We start from the raw sequence: 26033 nt of genomic DNA on the forward strand, positions 1-26033 counted from the left end.
GATGTTTAGTTACATGTGCCTCCGTGTGTACACGTTTAAGCCAATTTCATGGAACACTAGTCCATGAATACACATGGTAACATTTGACTATTCCTGTTTTATTTTAAAACTTGATTGGCCTTTTGAGTTACATAAACTTACACACTTTTGAATAAAAGGGGAAATTGTCATGTGAAGTTAGATCAGAAATACTGTGTTGAATTCATAACACTAATCTTGAATAAGCTTAAATGGCTTGTTAGGTATTATCTAACTTATACTTGCTCATCTTGGAAATAAATGATAATATTTCCATATTGATAATGGAAAGGTAGGATAAGGAAGTATCAGCTCTGAGGAGATGAGCCAGTCAGGGTGCAGTGTAGCAACGATGAAACATAACTTTCCTCTAGTACCTAAATGCTTCCTCCTCCCCCACTACTATCATGATCCCAATTCTACCTTACAAATCTGGCTAGACCAGAGAATGTACACTGGTACAGATAGGAACTGGAAACACAGGGAATCTAGGATGGATGATCCCTTCAGGACCAGTGGTTAGGGTGGAAATAACGGGAGGGTGAAGTGAGGGTGGGTTGGAAAGGGGTAACCGATTACAAGGATCTACATATAACCTCGCTGGAGGACGGACAACAGAAAAGTGGGTGATGGGAGATGTCGGGCAGTGTAAGATATGACAAAATAACAAGTTATAAATTATCAAGGGTTCATGAAGGAGAGGGGAGAGGGAAGCAGGGAGGAAGGGGTAAAATGAGCTGATGTCAGGAGTTGTATGAGCCCCTAATAAAATGATTTTCAAAAGTTATCAGTTCACTAATGCTGTAGTTTTTGTATTTTTTAACATTTTGTATTCTTTACCCCTTGAGTTCTAGTAGAGAAGATGTTCTTTGCCTCAGCAAGTGTTTGAGTGGCTACATTATCTGCTTGCAGTATTATGTGTGCTGGAAATCTAGTAGTGAACAGGGCAGATATTGATAAATACTGCTGTTGTGCAGCTTGTTTCTTTGATAATCTGTGAATTCAGCGATCTTGAATTTGAAACCTAGTTTCATTCCATCTGTTAACTGATGATAACCAGGCCAGCCTGTGTAAGACTTACTTTCTGCTTTGTAGTATAGGTGATCTTTGCTAGTCTCAGAGTTCTTAGTAGTCTCAAGATACATAGTGAAGGTGAGATGCTTTGACATTGTAAAATTATCCAAACATCATTAGTTTACTGGGGTGGCTTAGTCACAAAGATGGTAGTGACTGGAGGACTGTGATCAGAGGGAGCTTGTGGATTGAAGGGATAGAACTGAGTATAAATCATGTCTATATAGTAGATTGCATATTATGACACTTAAAATTGTTGAAATACAGGCATTAGATTTTTATTCTGAAACATGGTATCATGACCTTACATCTCAACTTTATGTAAATTATTTCAAATTTAAATCTCCAGTCTAGATTTCTTCCCCAAATTCTAATCTTGTTCTATAACTACTTACTTGACTCCCCCCCACCCCCCATAATTGTCAAATTTAATGTATCCAAATAGAATTCTTGGTGCTTTTATAACTCCATCTTTTTTTCCATTCTTTACTGTCTGTACTTTTTTTTTCTTTTCTTTTTTTTTACATTTTATTAGGGACTCATACAACTCATTACAATCCATACATATACATACATCAATTGTATAAAGCACATCCATACATTCCATGCCCCAATCATTCTCAAAGCATTTGCTCTCCACTTAAGCCCTTTGCATCAGGTCCTCTTTTTTTTCCCCCCTCCCTCCCCTTTTCCCCCTCCCTCATGTGCCCTTTGTAATTTATACATCGTTATTTTGTCATATCTTGCTCTATTCGGAGTCTCCCTTCCCCCCCTTCTCTGTCGTCCCTCTCCCAGGGAGGAGGTCACATGTGGATCCCTGTAATCAGTTCCCCCTTTCCAACCCATTCGCCCCTCACACCCTTGGTCCTGAAGGTATCATCCACCCTGGATTACCTGTGCCTCCAGCCCTCATATGTACCAGTGTACAACCTCTGCCCTATCCAGCCCTGCAAGGTAGAATTCGGATCATGGTAGTTGGGGGGAGGAAGCATCCAGGATCTGGGGGGAAAGCTGTGCTCTTCGTCGGTACTACCTTGAACCCTGACTGACCCATCTCCTCTCCTAAGCCCCTCTTACTGTCTGTACTTTTTAAGCTTAAAAGATTTTGGGTACCATCTTATATTCCGTTCTTTTTCTTACTTTAATTCACTGGAAAATTTCTTTGCTTCACTCACAAATCTCAACTATATCCTATCCCACTCGCAGTTTGAAACCACCCAGAGTTAGTCTTGGAACACCACAGGGGCAGTTTTACCCAGCCCTATCAACCCTACAGGGCTGGGTAGAACCAACTTGTGGCAATGAGAATTTTGACTAGACTAGGAACCCTGGTGCCACAGTGGATTAAGCATTGGCTTGCTAAACTAAAAGGTTGTGGTATAAATCTCCCAGCTCCTCCATGGGAGAAAGATGAGGCAGTCTGCTTCCATAAGGATTTACAGCCTTAGAAAACCTTCTGTCCTACAGGGTATTTTCCATTGCCTCATATACATTTGAAAGTTGGACATTGAATAAGAAGGAAGAATGGATACATTTGAATTGTGGTGCTGGAGCAGAATATTGAAAGTACCATCGATTATTTAAAGGACAAACACAAATTTGTCTTAGAAGAAATATATTTATAGTCACAATAAATTAGAATCAGTTCAGCACCAATGGGCTTTGGGTGACCCAAATCTCTCAAATCACTAGTTCTTGACTAGTAATGGGAAATGGGTTCAAACACAAGTAAAGGTGATTCTGAAGACAACTTTGCAATTTGCTTCTGAAAGATCGCAGCCTTGAAATCACTAGAGATGGCAGTTCTATTCTACAGTACACAGGGCTGCCACAAGTCAGAATCTACCTGACAGTAATTAGTTTAGTGTTAGGTTTTTACTACTAGGGTTGTCTAAGCCACCATTGCTATTTTCAGTCCCATTGATCCTTAATAATAATGTAATTGGTTCAGATTTTCTGCTTAAAACGATCTAATGGCTTCCCATAGGATTTAAAAATAGAAACAAGAATCTGCATTGTCTGCTCCTCATTTTCTGAAGCCTTGCTTCTTATCCTGGCCAATTGGCCTTTGGCATGTGTTAGGCTGGGTTAACTAGAGAAAAAAATCCAGACACTCATGTGTAAGAGGTAATTATATATCAAGCAAACATCCCATCCCAGATCAAGTCCATAAGTCCAATGCTAGTCCATAAATTATTCCTCAGATTCATGAAGCCTCATGCAGGAAGATCACAGGCTGGTGGGTGCAAAGTTTTGTGGATCCACTGGCAGTGGACTAATCTCCAGGGCTCCTGCGGGTCTTCACGTGGATCAATAGGAAGGTGAAGGCAGAGAAAAGAGAGGACGTTCCTAGGATCGTCCTTATGAGAAGGCCACACCTACAAGGAGGCACCATCAGGCTGTGACTTGATTGACAGGCTGGACACCACACATCTACTCTTACAGGTGCTATGCTGGCAAAAAAAAAAAACCCCAAACTATCACAGCTTTCTGTGACCAGGCATTTTTCCTTTCTGTCTTAATTTAAGACCTTTGTTTTGTTCCCTCTTCTGGAATTCTAAAATTAGTCAAATTCTATTCTTGTTAGCTCAAATGTTAACTTCTGACTTTTCTAACCATTCTTTGCGTTTCCTTATTCTTTTATCCTATTTCATTCCAAGCATAATCTATACTTGTTTTCTTGTCACTCATTTCTATCATGTAATTCTTTGAGGACAAGAGACCTTGTCTCACTTGTTCTGTTACGTTCTCAGTGCCGTTAAACTTGCATAACTAAAAAATTATTAGCATCTTAGATACTTTAATAGAATCCTGGTAGTTTAGTGGTCTACAATTCTAAACCACCAGCAACTCTGTGGGCCAAAGATGAGGCTTTTTGCTCGTGTAAAGATTTACAGTCTCAGAATCCCAAAAGAAGAAACCCAAAATACACAGTTGTACTCTGCTCTATAGGGTCACCATAAGTTGAGATTGACAGTGTTGGCAGTGAGTTTTGGTTAGGTTATTTAGCATAACTCACTTTCTTCCCACTCCTACCAACTGGTTATATGTATTTTAATACAAAGCTGCTGCTTTAACTGCTTGAGGATTAGCTAAAGTGCATTATGGGAATATTCATAACTGAATTGATAACATTTTAGGAGAGGTATTTTACCTGCTGAGATGTAAGTGATTTTGTTATACAAGCTTGTAGTCTCTTTGATTTTGGATTTGTTAATAGTTTTCTGAAGGATCTGTCTTGATACGATGCTTTGCTATGATCTTTGCCTTAAAAAAGACCCAGTTTTGAACTAATTGAATCAGAGAGGTGGAGACCTAGTTAACCTGTCCTGAGATTTAAATATTTGTAGAACATGTTTAAGATGGGGATTTAAAAAGTTGGTAGAGAATGGAATTTTTCCATGAACTTTTTGAAACCTCTTCAGGTTTTATGGAGTAAATTTGCTGAAATACAAGTGTAAGTAGAATTTTTAGCTTCCTTGTTTTCAGCAATCAAAATGTTAAGTTTATTTATATGGAGTGTTGTTTTTGAGGCTTAAGCATAATAGGAAACTAATGCATATTAATTCCCACATAAATAATTATTTTTTTTGACATAAAGTCTTTCAAGATAATTTTGTTTTGGTGTTATGCAAAAAGAACCCATTAACTGATATCTTGCAAGTGGGCATACTTAGTAAAGTATCCAAAAAGATGCTAAACTTGACTATTAGCTAAGTATCGTTAGGTGTGACTTCTGAAATTGTGGGACACTTGCTAGGTTGAACACTGAATTCACCTGATGATCAAAATGTGATGAAGGTGTCCCTGGGCAAGCTAGCTGCCTTAGGTTTTCCCTTTTAATTCAACTGGGAGTTGAAAGCTTTTCTCATGAATCATTTGCCTGTCTCTCACTAAATGAGTTATTTTAATGTGGAAATGAAAAGTAAGTGAAAACATTTTCACCTTCCAAGGACCTAACAAGCTGGGAGGCCAATAGTATATTTTCAGAAGGCTGACTGTGTTGCCATTGAGTCACTTCTAACTTGTAGTTACTGTATAAAGTTCAGAAGGATTTCTGAGACTATAAATCAATATGGGAGCAGCAGCCCCATTTTTCTTATATTAGTGCTAAAATTTGGTGGTGGTTACATACTGAGCTGCAAACTACCAGGTCAGTATTTCAAAACCGCTAGCCACTTTGCTGGAGAAAGATGAGGCTTTCTGTTCCTGTAAAGAGTTAAAACCCGTGGAAATACCCAGGGGGCAGTTCTGCTCTGTTCTATAGGGTCATTATGAGTCAGAATTGACTTGATTGAGACTGACATATGATTTGATATAGCTGTAACTGAAGATGGTGCCTTTCAGGCATGACTTAAACTGAAAAGTTATAGAATTACTAATATACCTTCTAGAGTAATGTTTTGCATTAGGTAGATCTCTACCTGTTGGTTATTTACAGTTTGTAATCTATTGTTGATCATGTTACTTATATGTATTATGTATATTTATTATCTGCTTATAGTTGTTGATCTTTCCAAGTAGGTAAGATCACTACCTATTTGGTTATTTATAGTTTGCATGCATATGTAAAGTGTTGAAGAATTTCAACTACCACTGTTATGACTTTGAAGGCTTTACATGTAGTTTGCATCTGTATAAAAGCCCAACTTTTAGTTTTAAACTAGGCGTACTAGCAACCCTCTGGAGGTTATAATGAAAAATAAATGAGATAGTGCTTGTAAAGCCCTCAGCAAATAGTAAATAAATTTCATCTGTACTTTTAGCTATGGTTATCTTCATAGCCGTTTATGCCCTTAAGTTAAAGTACTTGAACATCCAAATTTTTCTTTCCCCCCAAATCTTTCTTATATGTCTCGGCATTCTTTCTGGACTGATGGATCACAGGTTAGGTTCATTTAAAATTTTTACTTGTTGAAACTAATTTCCTCTAGTTGAAAGCGGTCTTCAGTTTCAGTAGCTTCCGTAAAGATAGGTAGGCTATGGTAAGAGATTAAGGATTTTGGAAATAATAGAGTGCTGGAGTGGTGCCAAGGTTACTGGACTGTCTTGACTGGAAACAGGTTGGGAAAAGGGCCTAGCAATCTACTGAAAAACCATATGGACCTCTCTGAAATAACTAGGGACACCATGACTTGGACTTAATTTGACAATAACTTTTTTGTAAGTGTAGCCAGACTAAATGTTTTTTTCAAATAAATATTTTGAATACATGCCCACAGTGCACATTTCAAAAGGGATAAAAAAGGCTTTGAGAGAAAAATTACACTTTCATTCTTGTTGCCCAGGAGTAGTTCCCATGTGAAGCAGCCCCATTAGTTTATGACTTTTCCAAAAACAGTTGATTGTTGTGTCCTGTTGAGTTGATTCTGACTTCTAGGACCCTGGAATAGTAGAACTGCTTAACAGAATTTCTTAGGTTGTATTGTTTATGGACGCAGAAAGGTCTTTTCTTCCATGGTCTTTCAGGTAACAACAAGCACTTAACCATTATGCCACTGTAATGTTTGTGTGTATACTAGAGGGCTTAAAAAAGTTTGTGAGCAATGAAATGAAAAGATAATTGCATTTTTCCAAGAACTTTTGAAGCCCACTTGTATGTGTGTATCCCCCCCTTCCTTGTTAAGACATATGTGGGGCTACCCCCCCCCCCGAAAAAAAAAAAAACCCTGGAAAAACTGCTGGGAGAAACTTCTATAGTACACATTTTTCCCTGCTAGATGAGGATCAAGCAACTCTTGAGTTACGTGCACCCAGTGGCGTCACCTGGGAAGATTCTCTGTGGTCACAGTAAATTTTTTCATAAAAGCAGCAGTTTTACTTGAACCTTTTTTTCTTTTTCCTGAACCTCAATTTTTTGTGATGGCCAATTTAAGAGAACAAACTGGCTGTGAAATTTTGTTTCCTCCTCTGGAAAAAATGCCACGGGAACTGTTGTGATGTTGAACACAGCTTACAAGGACAGTGCTTTGGGAAAAACTCAAGTGTATGAGTGGTTTTCTCATTTCAAACAAGGTAAAATGTCAGTTGAGGACAAACCTCATTCTGGAAGTAGGGTGAAAATGTCAACAAAATTCGTGCACTTGTGCTTGAAGACAGACAGACCTTGGAAAGTGACCCAGCCTTTTTTACCCCAAAGTCATTACTGGTGAGGAGACCTGGTGCTATTCTTACAGCTCTGAAAGGAAACATCAATCAAGCCAGAAGAGGCTACCATCATCAGTTTGCCCAAAACAAAGCTCGCTAGTCAAGTGAATTCAAAGATCAAGACTATGCTCTTAGTTTGTCCCACCAGGTCAGATTGTTATTCTGAAAAGATTGCATAAAGCAAGTGAGAAAAAAGGCCTGATTTGTGGCAGATGGGGGTGGGGGGGCGGATGGACTGGTTTTGCCACCAACAATGCACCCGCTCATGCAACCATGTCAGTGCGTCACTTTTTGACAGAAAACAGCATGCATTCTTGCTCCACCCACCTGACCTCACCACTTTGGGACTACTTCTTTAAAAAAAATCATTTTATTGGGACTCGTACAATTCTTATCACAATCCATATATCCATTGTGCCAAGCACATTTGTACATTTGTTGCCATCATCATTCTCAAAACATTTGCCTTCTACTTGAGCCCTTAATATCAGCTCATTTCCCCCTCCCTCTCCCTCATGAACCCTTCATAATTCATATTATTATTATTTTCTCATATCTTACACTCTCCGATGTCTCTTCTCACCCACTTCTCTGTTCGTCCTCCCGGGAGGAGGTTATACGTAGATTCTTGTAATCGGTTCAGTGTTCAACTTTCACATGGTATATGATGCAGTGGAGAACACCATGGCTTTGGTCAGGCACGTCTTAGTCCTCAAAGTAACATCTTGCTTTCAAATATACTAATGAGGTTTTGTGATACAGCAGATTTACCTAATACATCATGTGTTTTGATCTCAACTGCTGCTTCCATGGGCATTGATTGTGAATCCAAGCAAAACAAAATCCTTGACAACTTGAATCTTTTCTCCACTTATGATTTTACCTCTTGATTCACTTGTGAGGATTTTGGTCCTTACATTGAGTTGTCATCCATACTGAAGGCTGCAATCCTTGATTTTCACCAGTAAGTGCTTCAAGTCCTCACTTGCTGCAAGCAAAGTTGTGTCATCTGCATATCTCAGATGGTTAATAAGCCTTCCTCTAATCCTAATGCCACATTCTATATATGTAATCCAGTTTCTCTGATGATTTGCTCAGTATACAGATTGAATGAATGTGGGGACAGCATACAACCCTGTCACTTTTCCTGATTTTAAACCATGCAGTATTTCTTTGTTCTGTTCATTCAACTGCCTGTTGACTCATGTACAGGTTCCTCATGAGTTTAATGAAGTGTTCTGGAATTACCATTCTTAAGATTATACACAGTTTATTATGGTCCATACGTCGAATACCTTTGCATAGTCAGTAAAACACAAGTAAATACCTCTCTGATATTCTCTGCTTTAGCCAAGATCCATGTGACGTGAGCAGTGATATCTATCTCTTGTTCCATGCCGTCTTTTGAATCTGGCCTGCATTTCTAGCAATTCCCTGTCAATATGCTGCTGCAATTGTTAGATAATCTCTAAAAATTTTACTGGGATATAAAAACAATGATACCTCAAGATATTAGTGTGAAACGACCAGCTGCTAGCACTGAGGTAGAAAGACCAGCCTTTCTGTGATAGTAAAAGAGTTACAGTATGGGAAACTAAGAGGAGCAGTTTTTTTCTTTTTTTTAAATCATTTTATTAGGGACTCATACAACTCTAATCGCAATCCATACATACATCAATTGTGTCTAGCACATTTGTACATATGTTGCCATCGTCATTCTCAAAATACCTGCTTTCTACTTGAGCCCTTGGTATCAGCTCTTCATTTTCCCCCTCCCTCCCTGCTCCCCCAAACTCTTGATAATTTATAAATTATTATTATTTTGTCATATCTTACACACCATCCGACGTCTTCCTTCACCCACTTCTTTGCTGTCCGTCCCCCAGGGAGGAGGTTATATCTAGACCTTGTAATCTGTTCCCCCTTTCTCCCTCACCTTCCCTCCAACCTCCCGATAGCGCCACTCTCACCACTGGTCCTGAGTGGGTTCATCTGTCCTGGATTCCCTGTATTTCTAGTTCCTGTCTGTGCCAATGTACGTTCTCCGGTCCAGCCGGATATGTAAGGTAGAATTGGGATCATGGTAGTGGTTTTTTCTTACCTTTTAGGGGGGATTGACATAGTGGCTGCAACAATAGGCTCAAGCATAGGAACAATTGTCAGGATGGTGCAGGACCAGGCAATGTTTCATTCTGTTTGTGTAGGGTTGCTATGGGTTAGAACTGACTTGATAGCACCTAATTAATAACAAAATTCGGGTGACTGAATCAGAATTGCCTCAGGTGCATGAGTTTGGGCTTTTTTTTGGGTAGGATTGTTATGCGTTGGAATTGTTATGGCATGAATGTAGTGAGTTTTGGGGTCAGTGTTGGGTGCTGTTCTCATGGGACAGTACAGTTCCTCCTCTATAAAGTTTTCTGAACAAGATCTTTATGGAAGCAGATGCTGGGTCTTTCTTCTTTGTAGTGGTTGGATTAGTTCAAGGTGTCAGCCTTGCAGTTAGTAGCTGTTTTGCCATCAGGGTTTTTAATTTCAGATGTTTTATTTTCCAGAAGTTCTATATATTTTTTTCTCCTTAGGGTATTCCTTATTTGAAAATGTGGGACTTCTTTACTAAGGGGCTTCAAAAAGCTTGAAAACAAGAAAAGATAATAGACTTTGTCCACAAACTTTTTGTCTGTGCTCACCAATTCCATTAATTCTTAGTATTTTTCTATAAAAACTTTGAAAAGCAATTAAGTTACTCAGAATCAGTTGGATCTTTCCAAAATTTTCCATTGGGGAAAATTTGTGCTATATATATATTTTTTTGTGTGCAATATATATAGTACAAATCATGTATAGTAAAAATCCTGTTTAATTGAATTGGCATCAGACTTCCATTTTGGGAATGGTAGAATAACAGAATCTGAATTTTCTTCACACCTGTAAAAACAAACAGAGATAAAACAAGGTTCTAAGATACATAATCATAGACGCAGGGTGAAGTCTACGAATACCCTAGCTCATTTCCTGAAGAGAGGTAATAAGCCCATTACAGGGGATGTTAACCCATATATATAGCCCGGTAGTTTTATTAAAAATGGAGTTCAGAGTGTTTAACATTTGAGGAGGTATAAAAAGGTGGAATTTGTGTGATAAGATACTAGATAGGAAAGTATTACACAGGACTCAGAAGAGTACTTATATCTTTTGAGGACTGACCTGCACATGAGTGTATGGGATCTGTGAAGCCACAGATGGAACCACAGCAGTGAGTTATTGTTAATTGCCATCTAGTCAGTTCTCAATCATAGTGACCCTGGGTACAACAACAAAAGACTGTCTAATCTTGTTCCACCCTCAAAGTTAATGTTTGAGCCCATTGTTGCAGCCTCTGTCTTCCACTTTTTTTGCTCACTCTCTGCTTTACCAAACTGATGTCTGAGAGTCAATTAATATGGCTCTCATAGCCATATTTCCTTTTTTGATACAATCCTGAACTCTGCTTTGGAGGGGGTTCTCTTATAAAGGAGCCCTAGTGGAATACCTGCTTGGCTGCTAGCCACTAGGTTAGTAGTTCCGAACCACCAGCCAATCTGTGGGAAAAAAACGCATTCTACTCCATAGAATATTATAGTCTTGAAAATCCACAGGTCCAGTTCTACTTTATCTTAAAGGATTGCTATAAGTCAGAATTGACATGATGACCGTGTGTTGGATTGGTCTCTGTTACAGGATTAAGGTAGGGTTTGATGTTGGGAACCAAGTTCCCATGTTTTGTTTACTTGGGGAGGCAACTTAACTAGAGGGTATCATACAAGACACAATTCTTCCACGGGGAGGTATGGTAGGTGATCAGCTACAGCTTGACCAAAGTAATTTCTTGCTATAAGCTGTCTGGGACACAGCAATTGCAGGGCATTTGAAAGAGCAGTTCAAGATCTCTGTCTGAAGTGGCGGAGGCTGCCAAGACCAGGCGCATTAGAGATTTGGCATGGAGACTGAAAGGGACATTGAGACTATGGTAACTTCTCATCTGGCCCGAGACTGTGGGGCTTCCTGGTCCATGGGAGCAAAGGCCAAGGGACCATTTAGCTCAGAGGCTGAAGACTAGAGAAAGACCTTGTTTGCATCTTTACTGCTGAGGACATTATTTTGCCCCCATTGAAAATTCTCAAAGACTGTTTTTGAAAACTTTAGGATGACTTAACCTGCTTTGGCTTTGTGAGAATGAGTTTATTGTGTAGAAATTTGTTTACACTATAGAGTAAGACCTTTGTTCTTTGCAATGGTGAATTTTAACTAAATGTCATGCCAGTTCACTGTAAAAGCTTTAAAATTCTTCAGTTATATTTTCATTATTATACTTTTAAGAATGCACCAAATTTGAGAATTGAAAAGCATCCTGTTTCTAGAATGTTATAATGCTTTTTAATTTAAATTCTTCCAGGGGAAAAACAAAACATCAGTACTCATGTCATGATTTAATCAATATAGAATAATGTTGCGTATCCTCTCGTGCTTTTTGGCCATTTGTTGCTTATCATCCTCTAGGAAACATTTATCTATTCAAATCCATTATTCATTTTGAAAACTGAGTTGTTGAGTTGTAAGAGTTTAAAAAAATTCCAGTCTTTTGCCTTACATGTATGATTTGCAAACATTTTCTTCTGTCACGTCAGTTATCTTTCCATTTTCTTTTTCCCCCAAACCATTTTATTAGCAAATTCAGACATACCATTCCATAGTTCAAACTCTTTGTTTTCATGACAAAATGTTTTGTTATGATAATATTTATTTTTGAAGTACAAGCTTACTAACATTTCATTTTTCTCATATTTTTGGTGTCATATTTTAAGAAGTCACCACAAATCCAAAGTCATGCAGATTTACCAGTATGTTTTCTTTTTAAGAATTTTATATTTGGGTGAAGGGAGACGTCAGACAGGGCAAGATATGACAAAATAATGGTTTATAAATTGTCAAAGGTTCATGAGGGAGGGGGGAGTGAGGAGGGAGGGGAAAAAAAGTGGACCTGATGCCAAGGGCTTAAGTGGAGAGCAAATGCTTTGAAAATGATGAGGGCAATGGATGTACAGATGTGCTTTACACAATTGATGTATTTATGGATTGTGATAAGAGTTGTATGAGCCCTAATAAAACGTTTTTTAAAAAAAGAAATATATATTTTTAGATCTTTTATTTAGGCCCTGTTTTATCTTTATTTTACTTTTTGGTATGATGTAAATTAGAGGGTCCTCTCTTAATCTTTAGCTTTTGGGTATCCATTTGCCCCAACATAATTTGTTGCAAATACTATACCTTCTCCTTTGGCTTCCCTTGGCACCCTTAACAAAAATTAATTGGCCATACATGTCTGGGTTTATTTCTAGGCTGTCAGTTAATTGTTCAGTATATGTCTTTTTAAAAATAATTTTATTAAAAAATCTTTTTAGTGTATCTGTCTTCATGCTAATATCACACTTGTTTAATCATAGTAACTTGTAAGTTTTGAAATCAGGTACTGTGACTCTTCCAGCTGTATTTTTTTTTACTGTATTGTTCTGTCTCTGTGTAACTCCTTGGAATTTCATAAGACTGAGTGTCAGCTTCTACATTTTTTCTTGCAAAAAGACTCATTGGAATTTTCATATGAAATGCCATGCAATAACAATATTAGGAATTTTAATCTATGAACCTAAAATATCATTCATTTAGGGTTTTTGTTTTGTTTTGAGTGTTTTGTTTGTTTAATCATTATATTGGGGGCTTGTACAGCTCTTATCACAATCCATACATCCATCCATTGTGTCAAGTATATTAGTACATATGATGTCATCATCATTTTCAAAACATTTTCTTTCTACTTGAGCCCTTGGGATCAACTCATCCCCCACCCCATGATGAACCATTGATAAAATATAATTTTTTTCTCCATGTTTTACACTGACCGCTGTCTCTCTTCACCTACTTTTCTGTTGTACACTCCCTGGGAATGGGTTATATGTGTAGATCATTGTGATCTGTATTCGCTTTCTACCCCCACCTTCCCCATCCCCTCCTTGTATCGCTACTCTCATTGCTTCAGAGGGGTTTATCTGTCCTGCATTCCCTGTGTTGATATCTCTTATCTGTACTCCTGTACATGCTCTGTTCTAGTTGGATTTGTAAGGTAGAATTGGGGTCATGATAGTGGGGGGAGGAAGCATATGTTTCATTGGTGCTATACTGAACCCTGACTGGCTCATCTCTTCTTTTTGACCCTCTGTATGGAATGTACAATTGTCTACAGATGGACTTTGGGTCTCCACTCTGCACTCTCCCTCATTCACAATGACAAGATTATTTGTTTTGAGTCTTTGATGCCTGACACCTGATCCCATGGACACCTCATGATCACACAGGCTAGTGTGCTCCTTACCATGTGGACTTTGTTGTGTCTCAGCCAGCTGGTTGTTTATCTTCAAGCCTTTAAGACCCCAGATGCTATATTTTTTGATAGCTAGACACCATCAGCTTTCTTTACACATTGCTTTACCACATTTTCTTTACCCATTTTGTCTTCAGCAATTGAGTTGGGAAGAGGTTTTTCAGCAATGTTCTTTTCTGCAAAAGTTTTTTTTAATTTAAAAAATCATTTTATTGGGGACTCATACAGCTCTTATCACAATCCATACAACCATTTATTGTGTCAAACACATTTGTACAAACATTGCCATCATTTTCAAAATCAGCAAAAGTTCTTTCAGCAATGTTTGATACTTTCTTGTGGTAGTTACGTATTCTGGTGTGAACCTGAGAATATTAAAGGTGAAAGAGGTGGAGTTTAGCCTGTAAATCTGGTGGTAGCTTGATAACCTCACTTGGAGGTGCCACAGAGATAAATAGTTCACTGTGGGCCAGGCACACACACTGTTTCCTCTTCCTGCTGACAAGGGACATGGCGTTACTCTGATAGAGCCAGAGCCCTGGAGCTGGAGGAGCGGCGTCAAGACCCATGCAAGCACTAAGATACTTCCACCACCACCGGATCCACAAGATTTTCCACCCACTGACCTGTGAACTTCCTGCACTCAGCATAATTGCATGTGTTATTTAAGTCTCAATGAACACAATGAAGTGTTCTGGCATTCCCGGTGTTAGGTTATCTATAGATTGTCATAATCCATGCAATTGACTGCTTTGGCAAAGTCAGTAAAACAGAAGCCAACATCTTTCTGCTTTGAGCCAAGATCCACCTGACCGTAGTGGTATCCCTTGTTCCACAATCTCTTCTGAATCTGACCTGAACTTCTGGCAGCTTTGCCTGTCATTGTACTGCTGCAAGTGTTCTTAGATGATCTTAAGCAAAGTTTTACTTGCATATAATAGTGATAATATTTTATAATTTGAGCATTCTGTTGCGTTGCCTTTTTTTGTAATATGTACAAATTTGGTTCTCTTCTAATCAGCTGACAAAATAGCAGTCTTCCACATTTCCTGGCATAGATGTGTGAGTGCTTCCAGTGCTTCATCAGGTGGTTGAAACTTTTCAGTTGGTATTCTGTCAATCCCTGGAGATTTATTTTTTGCTAATGCACTCATTGCAGCTTTAACTTCTTCCTGCAGCACCATTGCTTCTTGCTCATAGACTGCCATCTGAAATGGTGAAATGTTGAATAGTTCTTTTTGATACAGTGGCTGTGTTCATTCTATCTTTTGATGCTTCCTGCATCTTTCAATATTTTGCCTTTAGAATCTTTCAGTGTTATAATTTGAGGCTTGAATTTTTTCTTTTTGTTTTGGATATACTGAGCGTGTTCTTCATTTTTGGTTTTCTAACTCCAGGTTTTTGCACATTTCATTGTAAGGTTTGGCTTTGTTTTCCTGAGCTGCCCTTGAAAATTTTTTTTCCAGCTCCTAGACTTTCATTTTCCTTTAGCTACTCTGCGATTAATAGCAAGTTTCAGAGTCTCTTCTTCCATCCATCCCCTTTGAGTTTTTCTTCTTTTTAATGACCCTTAGCTTTCTTCTTGAATGTTCTTGATGGCATCCCACAGCTCATTAGATCATCATTTTGCACATTAGTGTATAATGTGCCAGATGTGTTTTTGAGATGTCCTCGAAATTCATTTAGGATAGACTTAAGGTCTTATTTTGGTGTTCATGGACTAGTTTTAATTTTCTTCAGTTTTAACCTGAACTTACATATGAGCAATGGATAATCTTTCCCATAGTCAGCCCCTGGCTTGGTTTCAGCTGCTGTAGTGAGTTTCTTCATGGTGTCTTTCCATAGATGTAGTCAATTTGAGTTCTGTTTATCCCATCAGAAGTCCACTTACATAATTGCCTTTCGTGTTGTTGAAAGGTTTTTACTATGAATGAGTTGTTGGTCTTCCAACAGTTGTTGGTCATGTGATATCAGCTTTATTTCTGTTACCATGTCTATGTTCCAACTACTGTACCTTCCTTTTACTTCAAACTTTTGCTTTCTAATCACTATTATCAAGGCATCTTGATTGCATGTTTGATAAATTTCTGACTGCAGACATTGGTGATACGCTTATATTTCTTCACTAGCTTTTGTTGGTGTTACATCAATTTGAATAATAATTGTATTGATTGGATTTCCTTACATGATGATAAGTTTAATTCCATCACAGATAGCATTGTAATTTCAGATTCATTTTGAAATAGCCATTTTGACCATAAGTGCAAGTGCATTCCTCTTGGTTGCGTTATTCCTGGCATAGTAAATAGTCTGATTTTCTGATTCAGAATGACCAGTACCAGTCCATTTTATCTCATTAATGCCTAGTATATTGGTCTTTTTAAAAATACAGATCTGAATATAAAGCATTCAATTTCCATTTTGGTGGCTTCCAATTTTCCTAGATTCATACAAAGCACATTTCAAGCTCTGATCTGTGGCAGATTTTTGCAGCTGTTTCTCCTTATCTTGAGTAGTGCCCCATCAGCATGTGAGTAATAAAGTATCCTGATGGTTCCACTGCTACAGGCTTTACCTGACTCAGGTCACCATAGTTGTCTGTATTGGGAGAAATGTTTCTCCTATGTCTCATTTTGAGTGCCCTCTGACCTGTGGACTCTATCTCCAACAATGTTCTGCTTCCATTCAATAGCCCTTCAGTATCCGAAAAAGTCTCAAAGGTATGCATAAGGTTTTCAGTGGCTGTTTCCTCTAAAGTGGACAGTTTATCCTCTAAAGTGGATAGTCTGTTCTTAGTGTGGAAGCTCTGCTGAAACCTGTGCACTTTGGGTGACCCGTTGACATTTGAAATATCAGTGACATAACTTCCAAAATCACAGCAACACACAGCTTTTTTAGCTAAAACTTTGGCCAATATTTCAAAACACTCATAATAAACAAATGGCATCATTTTTGACTCTTTCGAAAGCCAATAGCATTAATGTGGCCCTTCTTGCCATACATAATTCCTTATGTGATGAATTATAGGTAACTCCCTGAAATTTATAAGTGAATTCAAGTAGGTAGGGAAGTTAGAACTCAGCATGCTTGAGTTTTCGTTATGTGTTAACAAAACTGGTACATATGTTTTATAAAATGTCTTGAGTTTTTCAAATTGTTTCAGGGTGTACCCTTGTATCCACAATTGTATCTATATGACATTTAAACATTTTTACTTCTATTATGTTAATTAGTTGTATTTATTTCTGATATATGGTCTCTGTTAACATTTTAATAAATATCATAATTCGGGTTACTCAAAACCCACAGTGTGTATTGTCTGACTTAAAATGAATCTATGTAGATTTTCTGAGGCCATAAATCTTTGAGGGAGCAGATAGCCTTTCTTTCTTCAAGTGAGGTGAGTTTGAACTTCTCACTTTGAGATTAGCAGTCTGACATTTTCCTGACAGTGATTTGGGATAGCAGAATTAGAGTATTCCCAAATATCTGGCAAATCTTTTAACAAATACATATTTTGTGAATTTGACACGACTTTTATTTATTTATTTTTAAAACATTTTATTAGGGGCTCATACAACTCTTATCACAATCCATACATATACATACATCAATTGTATAAAGCACATCTGTACATTCTTTGACATGGCTTTTTAAAAACTGTCTAAGCTCTTAGATTTCAAAGAAAAACTTGATAGTTTAAGATTAAACAGTATATTTCTTAACATTTAAATTTTTATTTTTAAATATTGACGTTTTATATACTTTGAATTCAATTCCATTTTAATTTTAATCCTTTGAAATTAAAATTTGATGTTGAGAATATATGTGGCAACAATTCATCTATATTTGTATGTACAATTAGTGACATTGCTTACACTTTGAATTGTGCAAATATTCTTGCCCTCGTTTTCCAAATTGTTCTTTTACTATTAACATAAATTCTCTGTTCCTGAAGTTTGCTGACAAATCTTTTGAATTGCTGTTTTTAATTTGATCCTATATGGATAGATCTTTTAAAAATTATTATTAATAAATCATTTTATTGGGGGCTCTGACAGCTTTTATAACAATCCATACATCAGTTGTATCAAGCCCGTTTGCCCATATGTTGCCATTATTTCCAAAACATTTTCTTTCTACTTGAGCTCGTGGTATCAGCTTCCCCCCCCCCCCACTCTCCCATCCTGTGAACCCTTGATAGTTTATAAATTATTTTTCTTTTCATGTTGCATACCATCCGCTGTCTTCCTTCATCCACATTTCTATTGTTTGTCTTCCCCACCTCCCACCCCCAGGGGAGGGCTGTACTTCCATCATTGTCATCAGTTCCCCATTTCTCTTCCTCCTGCCCCCTTCTTCCACCTACCCTCTTGATAACACTACTTTCAATATTAGTCCTGAGTGGCTTCTTTGTCCTGGATTCTGTGTGTCAAGAGCTTTATCTGTAGCAGTGTACATGCTTTGGTCTAGGATTTGTAAGATTGAACTGAGGTCATGATAGTGGGATGGTGGGGTGGTGAAAGCATTAAAAAAGTAGAGGACTGTTGTGTGTTTCTTTGCTATACCGAACCCTATATAGATAGATCTTGAAAGAGCACAAGGCTCTTTCAGTGTGTATTTTTGATTTAAGGCTTAAAAGATTATTTTAGGGCAATAATTTCAAGGACTCATTCAGCCTCTTTGATTCCAGAAAGTCAGGATTCTCTTTGGGTTTGAAATTCTGCTGGGCACATTCCTCCTTTTGATGAGATATTTCCATTGAATCTTTGACGAAAAGGTACATAATAGTTAGACATTGCCATGTTCATTTAATGAAAAAACAAAACAAAAGCCAAATTTAACTTTGGGATTATTAAGAAGTTGTAAGCATAAAACATTTGCTATTAGTAGGTATAACAATTTTGATGTTAGCAGATTTGGTTTAGGAAGATTGTGTAATAGTTGAAACTATACTGAAATGCGTACAGTTGCCCATTTGCATGCTGCACTCTTTTTTTTTTTTGCGCTGCAGTCTTTAAAAAACTAAAATTTGCTATGTTTAGATTGGCTGGTAACTGACTCTAAATGTAATTGAGACAAGCTCCCCCCAAATTAAAATCCTAAGAACAATAGTTTTTAAAATATTTGATATTCAGTGTGATCAATGTTAATTAAAATAGAACAACTTTTATTACTGAAAATGTCAAGCATCTTGTGTAAATAGAGAAAATAATAGATGAGATATCGTGGGTTTGGTTACAGACCCCTGTAACAAAGTGAGTATTGCAATCGAGTCACGCTTTTTTGTGTGTGCATTTAAAAGTTTTGTTTATAATATATTGTATATTAAGTGTGTAATACAATTTTTTAAAAGTTCAAAATATTGTGACAGATAAGAATGAATGAGCATGTACTGTTGGAAAAACGGTTCTGATAGACTTGCTTGAAACAGGTTTGCCACAAATCTTCAATTTACAAACACTTCTACAAACTCCATAAAATATGGAGCACAATAAGTTGAAGTACAATAAAACGGGATGTCTGTTATAAATCTCAGTATACCAGGCTGTTGCATCAACATTTACAAAGAACAGAACAAACTTGTTTCAATTACTATCCTCATCCAATATTCCTTGATTTATTGTTCAATAAATTTTAGATGAATTAATTCAGTTGTCAAGAACTTCAGTTATACTTAGTGTCATTATTCAGCTCATGTTCAAATATCTCCTTGGGTGTTTATGTAAATTTATGTTGTTAGGTGCCATCAAGCTATTCCGACCCATAGTGACCTTATGCACAATATAATGCAATATGATCCGGTCCTGAACCATCCTCACAATTGTTCTATGCTTCAGCCCATTGTTGCAGTCATTGTGTTCAATCCATCTTGCTCAGGGGCCTTCCTCTTTTCACTGCTCCTCTATTTTACCAGGCATAATATTCTTCTCCAGGGATTGGTCTCCCCTGACATGTTCAAAGTATGTGAAGACAAAGTCTCTCCATCTTTATCACCCGTGGCACTCTGGCTGTACTTCTTCCAAGACAGATTTATTTGTTTTTTTGGTAATCTGTGGTACTTTCCATATTCTTTGCCAGCATTATAATTCCAATACATCAGTTCTTCGGTCTTCCTTATTCAGTGTCCAACTTTCACATGAGGTGACTGAAAATACTGTGGCTTGGGTCCAGGCGCACCTTAGTTCTAAAAGTAACCTCCCTTAATAATAAATTATATAATCTATTTTTTTAATAATTGAATTGATTGCCTAAAAGTGCATACATGATTCACGCATTGTTATTTGATCAGTCAGGCCATATATTTGTTGTAGAAGCCAAATAATTTGACCTGAGTACAATAGTTTGATCTAGATTTGTTAGGTTACTTCGAATTATCTTTAACCTTTCACTTTAACATTTTCTGCAAATTTATCGCATTTCAGATTTGATTTGAGGTGGAGGCAAGAATTATATAATCGATGGTGTTACGTATATTAGATTTCATCATTTCAGGAGACACTTGATATCTGGTCTTTATGATAAAATTGTAAATCTTTCCTCATGCAACTTTATTGAACTGTAGTTTTTTTTTACAGTAGCTTGTTTTGAGTGTCCAGATTAGATACGTTTTGACAAATATGTACAATTGTATAGCCATCATCACAAGAATAAGAGAACATTTTCACTGCTTAAGAAATTCCCTTTTCACATTTCTCTTCCTTGTCCTTCCCATTCCCAGCAACCACTAGTCTGCTTTCTATCTCAATAATTTTGCCTGTTTTAGATCTCATTTATAAGTGGGATTCTTAAAATAGTACAATTAGTATAATTTGTAAAAGGAACATAAGATGATTTTGACCAGGAGCTACTGGTCTAATTTCCTTCCATTTTTGTGTGACAGGGACTTGCCATGAGGTGTTGAAGCCTTGTTTCACTGAGTTGGAGAGACTGGACCTAAATGGCGCAGCATGACTTTGCTCCAGCCTGGCTTAATTTTCCTACTCCACCATCATCAACAAAGGTACTCTGTACTGTGCATCTCTCTTTCTTTTCAACTTTCTCTCTACCTCCTTTTCATTCAGGATTTACAGAAATGTGATTAAAATGTTATATCTTAATATTTTTGTGGGAAAGTACTTTTTATAGTGACTAAATGACCTCATGTAATTTGATTTGTTTTTGTCATATGTAGTTTTTCAATACCATCAAAGTACTAAACCATTTATTCCAAAAGTATCTTTTATAGTTGTCAAAGTTGAACAATTTTTGGGCCAGTTAGATACGTTTGATAGTCTGCATCTCATTTTTCATATTAATTCTTCTGATAAGTTGCTTAATTTTTACATATAATTTTTTGCAATTGGAAACTTTTTTTAGATTTCAGTATAAATGAAAGACTGCTTTTTTATGTAAATAAGATTGTGAATGCCATAATGCTCACGTTTTGGGAATGATGTGAATATACTAGGACTTAATAATATAAGAAATGCTCATTATTTATAAAACAAAATAGGAATTGTGTCTAAAATACATTTATAAGTAGCTAGCCTGTGCTCTGGTGGTGTAGTGGATTTGAGTTGGGCTGTTAGCCACAAGGTTGGCAGTTCAAGACTTCTGGCCACCCCAAGCCACCCCAAGGGAGAAAGAGGAGGTGTTCTATTCTTGTATACATTTCCAGTCTTGGAAACCCACAGGGGCAGTCTATAGGGTTGCTATGAGTTAAAATCGACTCAGTTGTCATCTGTGTTCAAGATGTGTGAAAGAGGGAAGTTCTCCAAGCAGTGTTCAGAATGGCGTTTTGAGCTTCATTTCTTCCCTTTTGAAAAATGTAGGCCACCAATGATCTTGAACAAATAATAGTTCGTAAATTAGGGAATTACTAATGTTATTTTTTTGCCAAAAGTTACACTATCACAGTGCTTTTGGTTAGCTTTTGTTATTAAGGGGACATTTGATCTGCCTTTTCCCCTCATTTATTGCACAGCTATGTAACGCAATCTGAGAGATAATAATGTAATTGTTATAGGTGGTGCCATAAGGTAAATGTTGGGCTAGTAACCACAAAGTTAGCTATTCTGATCCACCAGCTGTTCTTTGGGTTAGGGAAAAGATAAGGCTGTTTGACCCCATAAGGATACTTCAAAGCCTCAGGCACACTCTGTAGGGTCACTCTTGTGTTGGAATGGATGTGTTGACTGTGGGTGATTACATAAACGGTGTAAGGACCATACAGAACCCCTTCTGACTCCCCTGTTGCCATGAGACAGGTCAGACACTCCTCCATTCTTTATCTCTCTTTACCATATTTTGATGGTGATCATTCTTACCATGATACTTCATTTGTCTGCCAATCATTCTTAACCATGATGGGTTGGGTTTGATAATTCATTGCAATAGCCACCAAGGGGGCGGGCCTACTTATTAGAGAAGTCAATAGTTCACAACAAGCTAAGGTTATTAAGCCTTAAAGATAAAAACAGCACCTTTCAGTCCTCACAGTCTCAGTCTCCACATTGCCCCTCTGTTCTTCATGTTCTCCTTCCTGCTGTCTCTGATCGCAACCTCTACCACGTTAGGCAGAGATCTTGAACACAGTCATTTTCTCACGGACATGGAATTTCTCTCTGCTCCTACTTCAAAGATGGCTTATATTTAAAGATGGGGGTGGGTGGATGGGGTGGTGGTAACCTAAACTGACTAATCCCCTCTATTAATGTTACACATGCTGTTTTCATAGTCCCACCCATCATTTGGTGGGAGTACTCCATTACAGTAATGAACAAGTTAAAATAAGAGTACTTCATGTAATTAAGAATTTTGTTCTGTCCAGAAAAAATTGATTTTCAGTTATCTTTTTCATAAATAACGGTTACTTTCTTAGGGCTTTTACATTTCTTAGTAATTTATACTCTGGGTACAGTTAAGTTGTATACTCATAAGTGGAAGATAGTTTTTATAGATATTTCGGCTTTTGTTGACTCTTAGTCCTGTCAAAGTAGGGACCAATTCTTTTTTTAAAAATCATTTTATTGGGGGCTCATGCAACTCTTATCACAATCCATACGTACATGAGTTGTGTAAAGCACATTTGTACCTTTATTGCCCTCTTCATTCTCAAAACATTTGCTCTCCACTTAAGCTCCTGGAATCAGCTCCTCAATTTCCCCCCTCCCCGCTCCCCTCTCTCTTAAGAACCCTTGATAATTATAAATTATTATTTTGTCATAGCTTAGACTGTCCGACGTCTCCCTTCACCCACTTTTCTGTTCCGTCCCCCAGGGAGGTTATATGTAGATCCCTGTAATCGGTTCCCCCTTTTACCCCCACTTCCCTCGTCGCTCCTGGTATCGCCACTCTCACCACTGGTCCTGAAGGGATCATCCATCCTGGATTCCCCGTGTTTCCAGCTCCTATCTGTACCAGTGTACATCCTCTGGAGTAGAGACCAATTCTAATAATCTTTTTAATGATGCTTCGTAGAAGTTATGTATTCTATAAATTTGTATTGGATGTGAAATTTAATAGTTGTTTAGGACACCTTTATCCTCAAGCTATGTAAAGGTTCCATATTTTATCTAAGTCATTTACTGTAGTACACCTTTTTTAGTACCATTACAGAAGAAAAAGGCCAATTAAATGTTTATCAATTTTAGAGGTGATGAAATGTAGGAAAATGTTTTAAAAGAGTAGGACTTTAGAATTGGTGGGATCACGCTTATTGGCCATCATCTACTTTTTTCCTCCCTGAGGTGATAAGGGAATTTTTATCACCTGTATACACTATATTGGAAACAATTCATGTGTCAGCTTTTGGCAGTTCTTATTAACTTACTGAAAGCATAAAAACTGGTGGCATAGTGGAGTACACGCTGAACTGCTAACTGCAAGGTCAGCAATTAGCATTTCATGGGAGAAAGAATGAGTTAGGACCAGAATGAGTTACAGTGTCGGAACTCTACAAGGGCCAGTTCTACCCAGTCCTATGGAGTTGCCCTAAGTCAGAATGGAATTAATGGTAGTGAGGCTTTTGTTTTTGTTGTTGTTAAGGGAAAATTTGTTTTCTAATAAGGAGTTGTCAGATGTTAATAAATTTGACTCAAGATATGTTGAAAAACTACACCGATGTGACATACTTCTAGAGAGTAGAATGTGGTGATGGATATTAGTAGTTTAATTGACCTGTCAATTTTCACATTGCTTAATTAGTGTGAGCCAGGACTAGAACTCAGGAAGCATCTCCTATTCTGTGCTCATTCCATAAGACTCACTATGGAATTCTGTAAAGTGACTAAGCATTTTATTTCATGAACTGTAGAAGATTCTAAGTTTTTAGGTAATGGAGACTTCTGAGACATTGTTAGTGTATTGACTCACTGTTCTCTCTTTCTTCATGTTTACTGGTGAAGGCTCGAATTTAGGCCCTTGTTTCCTTTCCAACTGTTTTATGCCTCCCATGACCTCCCCCAAGTCTGTTTCAAAGCCTGAATGCATATGGTTTCTGCCTTTTAATTTTCTTTTGTTCATTTTCTCTGACATAAATGTAAGGCTTGTTTTAGTTTTTAAGGCATTTCACTGCTAACTTATGTTTTCATTCTAACATTAATCTTAGATTAAGATGGACAATTACTGTTTGTGGTGAAATCTTACTGATTTCTGGAATTTCGTTGATGTGGATATAGCTCATGATGAGGATGATGATACTCATCTTCACCCCCCCCTTCCTCATCTTGGCATATGCTGAGAGTTGAAAGGGCCTAAATAGAGAATTCTAAAACCTCCAGAAAACAAAATTTAACCATTTGGACTCTTACCTAGCACTGTTTGAAATTATTTCCTCAAACCTTATTCATCCTGGTTCTCTCTCTCTCTCTCTCTCTCTCTCTCTCTCTCTCTCTCTCTCTCTCTCTCTCACTCACTTACACACACACCTGCTTTTTATTTTCCTTTCATGTCTTAAAACCATTACTTACACACCCATTTATAATTAGCATCTTGTTTTCTGCTAGATTTTTGCTTACCTTTGTGATTTCCCCTGTCAATCCTGTTCTGATATATAGAACAAACATTAATTGCTATTCCGTTATCTATTTCAATGTAATGGAAGTCTATCAACTAGATCTTGTTTGGAAAGATCATCTAGTGACTTGAAGTCAAGAGTAAAGGTGTTTTTAGAACTGTACTTTAGTAATTTGCTGTGGTTTGTAGAATTTTGTCCCCCTCTTGTGGTGAGACTTTAAACTGCATGTGGTTGATTATCTGTTTATGACTTAGAAGGTATTTACATCTGAACTATTTTGCTTTTGACCTATAAATAAAAAACTAAATCCTTTGCTGTCAATTTGATTATGACTCATAATTATTCTGTGTAGGGCAGATTATAACTCCATAGGGATTTCAAGGCTGAAAATCTGTATGAAAGCCCAGTGCCTCTTCTTTCCCCCATGGAGTGTCTGGTAGTTTTGAATTGCTGGTCTTTTGTGCAGCAGCCACAAATTGTTAAACCACTGTATCATCAGGGCTCTTTTTGTGATTCATAGTACGAAGTAGATTGGGCATAATGAATTTTGTGTACATATAACCATTGCTCATCACCATTGAGTGGATTCTGATTCATCTAGAATAAAAACAACCACCAAATTCATTGCCACCAACTGACCCAAAGCAACAGAGACCATGTATAGGTTTTTCTGAGATCGTAAATCTTTCTTCTGAGGAGAAGATGGTAGGTGTGAACCACCAACTTTGAGGTTAGCAGTTTAATGTCCTGTCCACACCCCATTTAAAAGTGCCATTTATGACTAATTGAATATGTGATCCATTCATAGATCCTGACTTGCTATTTGTAAAGTAACATTTTTATTATTGGAGGGATATTTAAATGGTTGCAGACATGAAGAATGTAGACAACTAGAAAATTTTTCTTTTTAGTGCTTTAACTTTTATTATTTAAAACTTAATTTATTCCCGAGCCATGAGTTTTTGCTTCTTCAGTTTCTTCTGGGAAATCTTTTTCTTTTGTGCAACCTCGTCTTCTGGTTTGGGAACGATCTGTTCCTTCTCAGTCAGGATCATCTCAATGTGGCAGGGGATGCTCATGGTTGGGTTGATCCGACCATGAGCTCTGTAAGTTTGGCGGTGCATCTTGGGGCCTTCGTTCACCTGGATGTGCTCAGTGACCAGAGAATCCATATCTAAACCCTTAAGTTCAGCATTACTTTCTGCATTTTTAAGCATGTGAAGCAAAAATTCACTTTTTTGGGCCACCAACCCTGGGTCCCACCCCACTGTTTGGCCTGGGCACACGTAACAACACCACCATTGTACCGTCGGCGGAAAGGCACACACTGCTTCTGCAGAGTGATGTCTTTCAAGTATTTGGTGGCTTTCCTTTGATGGCCTG

The 26033-nt window shown here is 37.5% G+C and overlaps 1 protein-coding gene across 2 annotated transcripts in view; it reads left to right on the forward strand.

The window, feature by feature from the left end:
- Positions 1-26033, forward strand: part of GPBP1 (GC-rich promoter binding protein 1) — a 79620-nt gene that overhangs the window by 8569 nt on the left and 45018 nt on the right. For both annotated transcript variants that reach the window (XM_075541054.1, XM_075541055.1), the window contains exon 3: positions 20535-20654. In XM_075541054.1, coding sequence (XP_075397169.1) covers positions 20592-20654 — 63 coding nt within the window. In that variant the 5' untranslated portion in view covers positions 20535-20591. The remainder of the gene's footprint in view (positions 1-20534; positions 20655-26033) is intronic.

Source organism: Tenrec ecaudatus, chromosome 2 (assembly GCF_050624435.1).
Source record: "Tenrec ecaudatus isolate mTenEca1 chromosome 2, mTenEca1.hap1, whole genome shotgun sequence".
NCBI classification, from domain to species: domain Eukaryota; kingdom Metazoa; phylum Chordata; class Mammalia; order Afrosoricida; family Tenrecidae; genus Tenrec; species Tenrec ecaudatus.